This window comes from Quercus suber, unplaced genomic scaffold, assembly GCF_002906115.3.
Source record: "Quercus suber isolate HL8 unplaced genomic scaffold, Cork oak 2.0 scaffold_62, whole genome shotgun sequence".
Classification (NCBI taxonomy): domain Eukaryota; kingdom Viridiplantae; phylum Streptophyta; class Magnoliopsida; order Fagales; family Fagaceae; genus Quercus; species Quercus suber.
The window spans coordinates 1,843,571-1,854,969 of NW_027069527.1; the positions used below are offsets into that span (position 1 = coordinate 1,843,571).

Sequence of the window (11,399 nt, forward strand, 5' to 3'; positions counted from 1 at the left end):
CCTATCAAAACTAAAACAGTCTGATAACAAATAAACGGTATCGAAACCTCATCTCCCTCGCTCTTCTTCACTTGCACACTCGAACACTGTAAAAATGGTGGTGTCTCTGAGACTCCCATCTCTCACTTCTCTCTTCTCTCCCATCACCACCACCACCACCACCGCCAATTCTCTCCGGCGGCGTTCTCCGGCGTTTATACGGCGGAGTCGGAGCTACCGGTTTCAGTCTCAGCAGCCGCCGCCGCCGCCGCTAGCTGCTCGATTCTCGTCGTCTCAGGGAACTGCGGCTGCGGAGACGGCGAGCGAGGAACAACGAGTCGATAGCAACGCGAAGAGCCGAGTCAACCCGGACAGAGACCGGGTCATCACGCCTCGGTCGCAGGACTTCAACGCTTGGTACCTGGATGTCATTGCCAACGCTGAGCTCGCTGACTATGGTCCTGTGCGTGGCACCATGGTTATTCGCCCCTACGGTTATGCCATTTGGGAAGCGATTCAGGTTAACTCTATTTTCCAATGTAATTTCATTTCTCGAGAAAAAAAAAGCAAGGAAAACTATTTCTTTTGATTTTTGGATTCACAGTGAAATTTTTTTTTTTTGGGGGTTTTGTTTTTGCAGGAATATCTGAATGTTAGGTTCAAGGAGACAGGTCACAGTAACATGTATTTTCCACAGGTGTGTTGTGGCTCTAATATATGATTGTTAGCTTTGAAACCTAAAAGAGAATTGAAAGAACAACATTTACTTGATTGTGTTCACTTTCTTATATTTAGCCTCATATATTTGTTCAAGATAAGCACATGAATATATAAATCCTGTTTTTTAGTTTAATTCAGTTAACCAATTTGATCAGAAAGTTCATGGTTTTTGCTTTCAAAATATTCTATTGAGGTGCACCTTGATTTTGCACTCTGTTGTCTTGCAAAATGAGCTATCTGTGATTCAGTGTTGAGTACTTTTTTGCATAAGGGCGATAAAGTTAGAAGCTTTTTTTTTTTTTTTTTTTAGTATAGGAAGTGATTTTGGGGATGAAATGACCTTAATGAGGTTCCCTTTATTGGCTTGTAACTTGAATGAGGTTATTGACGCCTCATAGTTACAGATGGGTAAAGTCGATTGGAAGGGGCTATACCTGTGCAATTGACTGTTCGAAATTGATAGTTCTTTGAATGATGTCAGTGAATTCTTTCTATGTAAAACCCTGATAAATGTGATGTATACTCAAAAACCTCAATTGTTTGATAATTGTATCCTCATTTTCTATTGCAGTTTATACCATACTCATTTATAGAGAAAGAGGCTAGCCATGTTGAGGGCTTCAGTCCTGAATTAGCTCTTGTGACAATTGGAGGAGGAAAGGAACTTGAAGAAAAACTTGTGGTACATACACTCTTCAACTGCCTGACATTTGGCCTATATTTTCTTGACATATACGACTGTTTTCCTATGATGATTTTAATCATAAGCTGACTGAGGCATGTGCCTTCTTAAGTTCTTAAAAGACTATGACCTAAGGTTTGGCTTTGATTGTTGCACTTCCTGAGGCTCTGGCAGGTTCGACCTACAAGTGAAACCATGGTTAATCACATGTTCACTCAATGGATTCATAGTTACCGTGATCTTCCACTCATGGTTAACCAGGTAGAGCTATGTCATCTCATTTGAAGTGCCTCCAGTTACATTGAAACGTGGGGGGGGGGGGGGGGGTGTGGATTACATACTGTTGTTTCTTATTTGGTACAATTTATTTGGTTCAGTGGGTGAATGTCACAAGATGGGAGCATCGCACAAAACCCTTTGTGAGGACTCTCGAATTTCTTTGGCAGGAGGGACATACTGCTCATGCCACTCCAGAAGAGGCAGAGAATGAGGTTTGCATCTTCTTTCCATAATGACTACTCTTTGATAGCTGTATCAAAGTATAGTTTTCGTTTAATGCTTGGTGCTTCTGAACTGCAGGCAATGCAGATGATTAATGTCTATACAAAATTTGCTTATGAGCAAGCTGCAATACCTGTTATTGTAGGTCGAAAATCTAGAGTAGAAACATTTGCTGGTGCTTCTATTACCTATACAATTGAAGCCATGATGGGTGATCGGAAGGCATTACAGGCTGGAACCAGCCATAATCTTGGGCAGAACTTCTCTCGTGCTTTTGAAACCCAGGTGGTTGACACTACTGTAATTCTTAATGAGTAATTTTCAAGTGTAAATGTGCACTGCAGCATTCTAAGAATCTCGTTGATTGTGCTTCTTTTTTTAATCTATGCTACTAATGAAGTCAATTGTGAGGTAGTTTTCAGTGTGCCATTTTCTCATAAAATCCCTAAAATCACCTTGTTTAACAAGTAACAACTAACCTTTTAGATAAAAAACTTAATTCTTGTAAGGTTGTTATGGTAGTTTAATAATTTAAAAAAGTTCTATACTATTATAACCAACTCTTGACTCTTTCCTCTACTCTCTCCACCTGCTTGCGGTACTTTTCTTCACTATTGAATAACTCTATAGCCTCTATTCTACAAATAACTTCTATTTTTTCTTCAAATTTCTGTTAGAAGATGTTCTCTCTCACTCTCTCTTGGTTAGTTTATGTGTGTGCATGCATGTGCACATGCACACACACGCGCTCTCACACACACACACACACAAATACATATATATGCGTGTGTGTGTGTGTGTGTTTATTTATATATGTATGTAGCTATGTATGTATAAACTATGATTTTTTGATACCCTATCAATCTTGATGGGGCTTCACCTATACTTATGAAAATTTATTACAGTTTTGAGATATTGAATAGGTTAAGGGTTCTTATGCTAGAATAATATGATGAAAAATAATAATTTAAATAATTTTTATTTTCTTCTATTAAAAATTGGTATTTTATTATTATCTCTATATGCACTGTTATCTCTATATGCATTTTATTATTCAAATTCAAGTGAAAATGAAGCCATTTGGCTCAGTATTTTGAACCAAATTTAGAAAACTTATGTATTTCAACGGTTTTTATTTGCAAGTGATCTTACCAATGTATATGAGAATGGGTGTGGCCTCATCAATGTTGATAAGGCTGTCCTATCATACTTTTGTGTGTGTGTGTGTATCTATACAATGCAGTTTTCCTCTTTTGACTCTTATTTTCATGTTCCGACCTCTATCCCTACTTCTCTATTCATCCATAATTCTTAAACCCTTGATTTAATCTCAAGGGAGGCTTGGCTTGCATGCAGGTGTGTGTGAAGAGTCTTGTTTTTAATTAATACATTTGTTTACTTCAGAAATTAGTCAACACGCTTTTTGTTTATTACAATGAACTTATTTGGAACAATTTTTCTTTACCAAGTGTTCTTTTTATTTAAAAAAAATTCTCTTAGTGTGTAAAAATTTAATATTCATGTTATAGGGATGCATTTTCAAGATTATTTTTGCTTCTCTCTTGTCACTACTTTCATCACTTTTTATTATTTTGTTTGGGCTGCAATATAAGTATATAATTGATGAATTGCATTCTGATTATAAGCCGTCTAGTGCAAGTGTCATAGTGAGTTGTGCATGGTTTGCCCTCACTGAACTGTTTTCATTCTAAAATATATGAGGTAGATGATCTTTTTTTATTATTCACTATTGCCATGTTTGTTTCAGAGAATTCAATTTAGATTGTTCTTCCTAAAAATTCATTAATTACTGATTTTCTTTCTTGAACTATTGTTTTGATCTGTCAACTGAAATGAAACTGATCAAAATGTGTTTCTGTAGTTCACAGATGAAAATGGACAAAGGCAACATGTATGGCAAACATCCTGGGCAATTAGTACCCGTTTTGTTGGTGGTATTATCATGACCCATGGAGATGATGCAGGCCTAATGCTTCCCCCAAGGGTTGCACCAATACAGGTAGATTGCAGTGCCTTTTGGTGTTTTCATAATCATTATATTGCATTTGTTGAGATTTATTTTAAATGGTTGAATTCCTAAAGTTTAGGAATGAGACTCAATGTAGTTCTTGTGATATAAGCCTAGAAAGTTTCTGTGTTTGATAAAATAGCATAAAAAATTCTTACAATGAAATATTAGCAGATGTAATTCTGTTTGATTTAACTTAATAATAAATATAGTTTTATTTATGAATCGTTTAATTTGGATTAATTCTGACAGAAACAAAAAGATCTACTATCTTAGTAATTTACGAAGATATTGGATTGGTGTTGCATGTGCAAGTGTAATGGTGAATCGGTTGACCATCTCTTTCTTCGTTGTCCAGTTGCTAAGGATTTTTGGTCTATGGTTTTGGGTTTATTTGGAGTAAGATGGGTTATGCCGCAGTCTGTTGTGGGGCTCCTAGTTTGCTGGCAAGGAAGGCTTAGTTGTCTTCGAAATGATCATATATGGTTTATTGTTCCCCATTGCTTAATGTGGGGTCTTTGGAGGGAAAGAAATAGTAGGTGTTTTGAAGATAATGAGAGATCCATACCAGACCTCAAGTTATTTTTCTTTAGAATGTTATTGGATTGGTTGGCTGCTATGCGAAACCAATCATTCTCTTCCTTTCTTGATTTTCTTGATTCTTGTAATTTTTGTACTTGAATTGTTGACCCCTTGTACACTCTCTGTGTACTAGGGTGTCCCCCTTTTTGATATTAATAAATCTTATTACTTATAAAAAAAAAGATCTACTATCTTAGTCAATAGCTGTCTTTACTGCCTTTTCTATTTTTGGATAATTAATTGAACTTCATTAAAAATTTTAAAAAATGTATACAGGTAGTATACTATTGGTGAAACATGCAGAATGGAAAAGAAAGGAATCAAAAGATCAAAGCCTTTCTATCAACAACATAGGCATATAGATCTAGGAACTCCACTAAAGAGTATGTAGAAAGGGTAAAGGACTGTGATACCCATTCGAATAGTCTTCAAAAATATAAACTTGAGATTCGGCAGAGATAGCTCCTTTACCTCAAACATGCTCGATTGTGTTCCTTCCAAATACGCCACATAAGACAAGCTGGAGCTGCCCTCCAAACTTTCACAAATCTTCGAACTTCCCTCACTCCATCCCAAGATTCCAGCATGGTGGCAACAGAATTTGGCATAATCTAATCAATCCCAACTAGACAAAAAATGAACAACCACAAATTGGAAACAAGAGAACAATGCAGCAGCAAATGACTAACAGATTCCCCATCAGATCAACATAAACAGCACCAATCCGCCATAACAAACCCCCCTCTTCCGGAGGTTGTTTGTTGTCAAAATTTAACTGTCTTTACTGCTAGAATCCTGTTATTACAGGATATAGGTCGTTTGTTTCCATCTCAGCCACATTCTTGAAAAGTGACTAAATTTTACACAAGCGGACAACCTACTTAACTCTGGTTTAATGTTCCTGTTTCTCAGAAAAATGAATGCATAGTTAAATTCACTTTTTTTAAAAAAATTTATTTTTATTTTTATTTCTGTTCGTTCTTGCTCTTACAATTTATCTTTTAAAATGTGCATTGCATGCTTCCAGGTGGTAATCATACCTATTTGGAAGAAGGATGATGACAAGGTGGGAGTTCTAAATGCTGCATCATCTGTAAAAGAAGTTCTGCAAACTGCAGGGGTCAAAGTTAAACTTGATGACACAGACCAAAGAACTCCAGGATGGAAATTCAATTTCTGGGAGATGAAGGTTTGTCCTTATTCTTAGGCATCAAACATAAATGCCACTCTTTGGTTGCTGCTTCTTCCCTAGGTTTAATAATATGAATTTCTTATGTAGTAAGCTCTCAGCATAAGTTGAAAAAACCATCAGCTGTTAACTATTTCATCTGTTCATATTCATGCTTCATGTGGAAGTTGATGGAATGGGCCTTTGATACCTGTCACAAATTTCAACAGACTTGGACATAGTTTTGGACTTCATCATAGTATTCAATCTGTGATATGATCCCATATGGACCGTTCTCATTCATATATTGGGTCTTGATTGTTGCTTTTAGTATATTAGGTGCCTTTATACATTTTCACCCAATATTCATTGTTGCTTTTCATGCTTACATCATTGTATGGCTTGCATAATATAGTTGGATCTTGATTCTTGCTAACATGAACTGGACCTACTTTTTTCTTTTTACATGAGAGAATAAGAAAAAGAGTTTGCCCGAAGATATTGTATTACCATCAAGTACCTCAATAAGATCCTGATTTTTATAGGGAGTCCCTCTAAGGATTGAGATTGGTCCTCGTGATGTTTCCAGTGGAAGCGTGGTCATATCTAGGAGAGATATTCCTGGAAAGCAAGGGAAAGTGTTTGGAATATCTATGGAACCTTCAAGTTTAGAAGCTTATGTAAAAGACAAATTGGACGAGATCCAGTCAGCTCTTCTGGAACAAGCAACTTCATTTCGAGACAGGTGCATACTCTTGATATGGCTTTTATTACCAAAAAAATTATAATATGAAAATATAGGGCATGGACAGTCTGCATACCACATTGTTCAACAATTTGATAAGTCGGTTCTTTCTTTCAGCAAATTTGTGGGTATGCACAAAAGTATGTGAGGGATAGTTGTGTTAGAAACCTGATTACATAATGTTCACTTCCAGAAAGTACATCAGCGTAATTGACTTATAAAGTATATCTATGTTCACTAATTAAAAAGCTTAAATAAATAGATTTTATGTTCTTTCAAATGGCTTTAAGCATCATAATAAAGAACTTGAATTTCTGCTGGTTTTTAACTTAATATAAGTTTATGTGGTTTTATGGTTATAACATGGATATGATACGTGCCAAGAGCCTTGTAGCTCAATTGGCACCTCTTGGTGTTTCCAATGGAAATGTCTAGGGTTCAAATCCCCCCTCTCCGATTGTAATTATTAAATTATCAAAACTTGGCTATGATAAATCCATGTTATACCTATGGGAAGGATTCATAAGACTATTTCTGGTAGCCTGGTAAGTGTTTTTTGGACTTAAACATAATAATGCCTACAACTATGAATAGCCTGGATCTTGCACATTCCTAGATAGCATTTGCTTCCTTTATAGTTTTACTTTCATGTGATTTGACACACATTACACGGACATATGCACCCACTGACAAGGATGATATCTTCTGCAGCAATATTGTTGATGTGAGCTCATATGATGAACTTAAAGTGGCAATCTCCCAGGGCAAATGGGCGAGGGGTCCATGGTCAGCTAGGTATGTTATATTTAATTATTTTAATCTTTAGAGGACATGTATGTGAAGTATGTTGAAACATACAACTTAGATCTATGACATTGTAATTCCAATAGGAAAATACTAAAGCTATTATCACTTTTACCATAAAATGACTTAAAAACTAATGTGACAATGAATGTGATCGGGGCCACATCAACAACATAATAAATAAATATTAAATTATGCTTTTGCTTTGTATTTAAAGTTGAAACATGAGTTTGTAAGGATTATGTAGTAAAATTTCTAGTGATTGTAGCATCACACATTTTAATATCAAGCTACAATCAATTTACAGTGATGAGGATGAGTTAAAAGTGAAAGAAGAGACAGGGGCAACCCTTAGATGCTTTCCCTTTGAACAGCCTCAAGGAAATAAAACGTGCTTGATGACTGGTAATCCTGCAGAGGAAGTGGCCATTTTTGCAAAATCATATTAAGGCTCCAAGAATTCTTCTCTTTTAATGAGAAAATCATTGTTTTGGCACCAGTTGTCAATCTTGTCAAGAACTCTTTCTTGCAACTGTATAATTTGGATTGGATTACAAAGTGTTGTACATTATCGATTGTTATTTTCAGTTTGCAATTTTTCTTGAATCTAGTGGAGATGGTTGAGTTTTATGACTTTGAAGGGTGTGGAGTATCTGGAGGAGAAAAGTATATGGCTATTAGAACTTCTAATGTAATAATTTTTGCACTTGTTATGTTCTCAGCATATAACATATATTTTTGTTTTGCTTCTTTGCAATGGAATCAGTTTGATTGATTTTTCTCTCCAAGTTTCTTTGGATGAATTTGTACTACATGATACTGAAAGCTTTGCTTTGATCTTTCAATCTTTCTAACATCGTATTCAAGAGATCGTTTATTTATTACAAATCTTAAAAACGAAACGATAAACCATGGTACTACTTTTAGTAGGTTATAACTGAAGAAGTTATAAATATTCTATAGGCCTAACATTTTCCAAGTGTGGCTTGTTTGAATCCATGATAGCTTTTCCTAAGCTCACCAGCTAAAGCTAATAGAGTCGAAGTGTAGGTTGTTTGCCAAACCAGATGAACAGATTGCTGCCACGTCTTGTCTTAATCTTTTTGGGCCACTAGCAAGAACTCCAATGCTTGATCCTTTACACCCCATTAGCATTTCTGCAAGAATTGGAAATGCACAGATATCAGATACTGTGACACATTATTTGGTTCTCAAATTCTTCAGAATTGGATTTAATGATTTGTTCAGGATGCTGTAGGCAAATAGGAAGTTGGTAACCAGGTGCACAAGCGTGCAACGATGCCAGATTATGGCTTGAAAGGGACATAACTCCATCAAAAGTTCGGATAAAAACTATCCATTTGAGAAGTGCTATGTATGTGAGGATTTTTATGATGTTCAAGATCATTTTTGAAGATAAATAGCTTACTTTTCAGATTTGGCCTTTCACCAAGGTGGATCTTTGTGGTTTGGACAAAAGACTGACTGGAAAGGATGTCCAATTCTTTACCGACATTGTGAAACCATGAGCCTGGCGAGGTCATTGGTGTTGGCATATCCACGTTCTGAATTTGCTTCAGTTCCTTATCATTCTGTTTTTTGTTGCAAAGAAAAGCTGCAGTGGCAGTCACAGCTATTGACAGACATATGAATAACATGTTTAGAGCAGACCTCAAAGTGTAAGAGAATATCTTATCAGAGTTACGGTCAATTGGGTATATATAACAACGTGTCAGAATGCCGATGAGTAGGAGGAAAATGATAAAAGAAGTAGAAATTATTGCGCCAAGCCAGAGCCAGTTATTTGTGCCTAAAACTGCAGAAATTGGTGCGTCCAACGAATTGGGTTTGAACCAAATGGTTTGAAGGAGCTTTTGGTTGTGTGTTGTATGTTCTTTCTCTCCTGTTACATAGGCTTCAATTTGTAATTGCAAGCGAGAACTCTCAAGGTTGGTGTCTGAAAGTGGGAAAAGGAGGTCTAGCATGGTAAGATCCGAAGACTTCTTGAAAGCACATATAAGAAGAACCCTAGGAGTCTTGCCACCTGTTGTGTTGGACCTAAAGAGGAGCTCACGAATGACTGAGATGAAGGGAGTAATGCCGCTTCCTCCACTCACCATTACTAGCATGTCATGCCTGCACCACATTTAGCATATGCATCATCTCTTTTGTAAACATGCGAGTCCCATATTGTGTGTGATCCACATATTGTGAGAGAGATGATACATGTATCGGATGAATGAGATAATTATTGAATGAACACATACACATTATAGTGAGTTTTGAACCTTCCAGGGAAAATGTCTTTAGCAATTGTGCATCAATCTTATTTTCACAGCTTTAAATACTACATGGAAACTGTCTTTTAGATAAAACATGTTCAAACCAAATATGGGAGCAGCTTTAAATGTATGCAAACACCTTAGAAATTGAGTTGAAAGAGGTCCATAGGGTCCTTCAATGGAGACCTCAATACGGTCCACAGGTGAAGGGGACGACAACTTCTGATATAATTTCTGTGACCAACTTCCGTTACATTTGATTACGACACTTAGGTGGTCAAGATCCATATTACTGCTGGAGGTGATGGTAAAAGGGTGCCATTGCAGCTTGGAAATGCTAGGCACATTTATGAAGATAGTGCTTGTTGGAGTATAGCTCAACTCTGGCAAGAAAATTGCATATCTTAATGTTTCTTCTATATATAATAAGCAGTTTAGGTCCCATTGCAATTCCTATCCATGATACTAGTCCAACTACTTTGTTAGAGATTAAATTGAAGCTGGACCAAAAAAAAAAAGAAAAGAAAAAAGGAGAGCATAAGATTAAATCAGTTATGACTGCAAAAATGAAAATTTTCACCTGGGCTTTTGGAGAAATTCAACTCAACTACTTGACATGGTAAAACTCGGGCTGAAACGAAGCTAACCCTTTGTTGGGATTGTAAGAATCTCAAGTACCTATCAATTAAGAAGAGGCATAACCCCGGTAGCATGATGCAAGAATAGGAGAATTCCACATGAAGCAGAAAGAAGACAACAAAGATAATGTAGAGATGATGAGTATAGAAGAAGATCTCGAAAATCTTTCGCCTTAGAGGTGTGAAAGTTGTTGCCCACATGACTAATCCTGACAGCAAAGCTACTTCTCCAGCCACATTTGAAATACCGATCTTGTTCCATTTTAGCATCTATGGTCAAGCACAATCAGTTATATGGTATATAGAATGTATGACTTATTTTAAAGCAACATTAATTTTTGTGCTTTCCAGAGAGTTATGTGTTTATTTGCTGAATGATGCTACAAACACAATAATTTTTACAATATTTTTCACAATAATTTAATTGGTAAGCTTTTACTTGTTTCCATCTAAGTCTATACTAATATCATTCTTTCTACTCACAAATAACAACTTGTCATGTCGGTAGTTGTGAATTTTGTTTCCAAGTTATATCATATTTAGCTTAAGATGAAGTGAAAATTTGATCAAATGAATCATGCCATTGCCTAGGCCCCAAGAAAGGCACGAACTTTTGTAAGGCACCATTTATGCTTGCACGTTCAAGAGTTCACAATTCCATAGTCTCTTAAAATAAAAACTTATAAATTATACCATAATTTACCTGTGAAATTTGATGTGTATTAGCCCAAAAGAGAATGTAACCTAGGCCATGAGCAGTAAATAGGGTCATTACGATATGGCCTAGCCAGATATGATACTTGACGCTTGCCTCAGAGGTGAGGCCAATGAGTTGTAAAACCGAAGATCCTCTAGATATAGGAAAGAAGAGAAAGGCTAAACAGATATTCCCAACCAGGCCTAGCATTAGCGCTGAACTTTCCAACTTTGCTTCCCACCTGCCAAAATTGCTACCTTTAATCACTTTGGGATTCATTTTCTTTGCCTTTTCCTTAGTTCACAAATAGTACAGGAAGAAAAGGAGAAAAAAACTAATTAATTAGATACTCACAGTTCTGTATATTTGAGATCTCTAATTTAATCCAATCAATGCACTTTTGGTCAAAGGGGCATAACCATGAGATTTCTTGGCTTAGTGGCCAATGCATTTCCTTGTGTATAGGAGTAGTTTCTATGGCCACATGATTAACTTTAATTGGGAAAGTTATGGTGCTATACCTAATGAATGGTACAATTTTGTTTTAGGTAAATAATGGGGGAGGGAGAGGA

At 36.3% G+C, this 11,399-nt stretch overlaps 2 protein-coding genes across 2 annotated transcripts; one reads left to right on the plus strand and one right to left on the minus strand.

Moving 5' to 3' along the window:
- The first annotated feature begins 41 nt into the window (after positions 1 to 41).
- Positions 42 to 7,993, plus strand: LOC112011894 (proline--tRNA ligase, chloroplastic/mitochondrial). The gene is made up of 11 exons (XM_065772700.1): positions 42 to 499; positions 620 to 676; positions 1,271 to 1,381; positions 1,556 to 1,642; positions 1,759 to 1,872; positions 1,961 to 2,167; positions 3,765 to 3,902; positions 5,521 to 5,682; positions 6,207 to 6,406; positions 7,118 to 7,201; positions 7,518 to 7,993. The coding sequence occupies exons 1-11, from the start codon at positions 95 to 97 to the stop codon at positions 7,657 to 7,659; spliced, it is 1,707 nt and encodes a 568-aa protein (XP_065628772.1). The 5' UTR covers positions 42 to 94; the 3' UTR covers positions 7,660 to 7,993.
- A 234-nt stretch (positions 7,994 to 8,227) lies between these two features.
- Positions 8,228 to 11,165, minus strand: LOC112011892 (ferric reduction oxidase 2-like). The gene is made up of 5 exons (XM_065772701.1): positions 10,834 to 11,165; positions 10,073 to 10,400; positions 9,632 to 9,875; positions 8,640 to 9,346; positions 8,228 to 8,367 (listed from the first exon to the last, which is right to left on the minus strand). Exons 1-5 carry the CDS (start codon positions 11,104 to 11,106, stop codon positions 8,228 to 8,230), a joined length of 1,692 nt encoding a protein of 563 aa, XP_065628773.1. The 5' UTR covers positions 11,107 to 11,165.
- Positions 11,166 to 11,399: the final 234 nt, after the last annotated feature.

Excerpts from the sequence above, each read along its gene's own strand:
- LOC112011892 (XM_065772701.1), bottom strand. The coding sequence starts at position 11,106 with ATGAATCCCAAAGTGATTAAAGGTAGCAATTTTGGCAGGTGGGAAGCA. Across the intron at positions 10,401-10,833 it reads ATACACATCAAATTTCACAG|ATGCTAAAATGGAACAAGAT; the intron begins GTAAATTATGGT and ends GCTTGACCATAG. Across the intron at positions 9,347-9,631 it reads CTTTCAACTCAATTTCTAAG|GCATGACATGCTAGTAATGG; the intron begins GTGTTTGCATAC and ends AATGTGGTGCAG.
- LOC112011894 (XM_065772700.1), top strand. The coding sequence starts at position 95 with ATGGTGGTGTCTCTGAGACTCCCATCTCTCACTTCTCTCTTCTCTCCC. Across the intron at positions 1,382-1,555 it reads AACTTGAAGAAAAACTTGTG|GTTCGACCTACAAGTGAAAC; the intron begins GTACATACACTC and ends AGGCTCTGGCAG. Across the intron at positions 6,407-7,117 it reads GCAACTTCATTTCGAGACAG|CAATATTGTTGATGTGAGCT; the intron begins GTGCATACTCTT and ends TATCTTCTGCAG.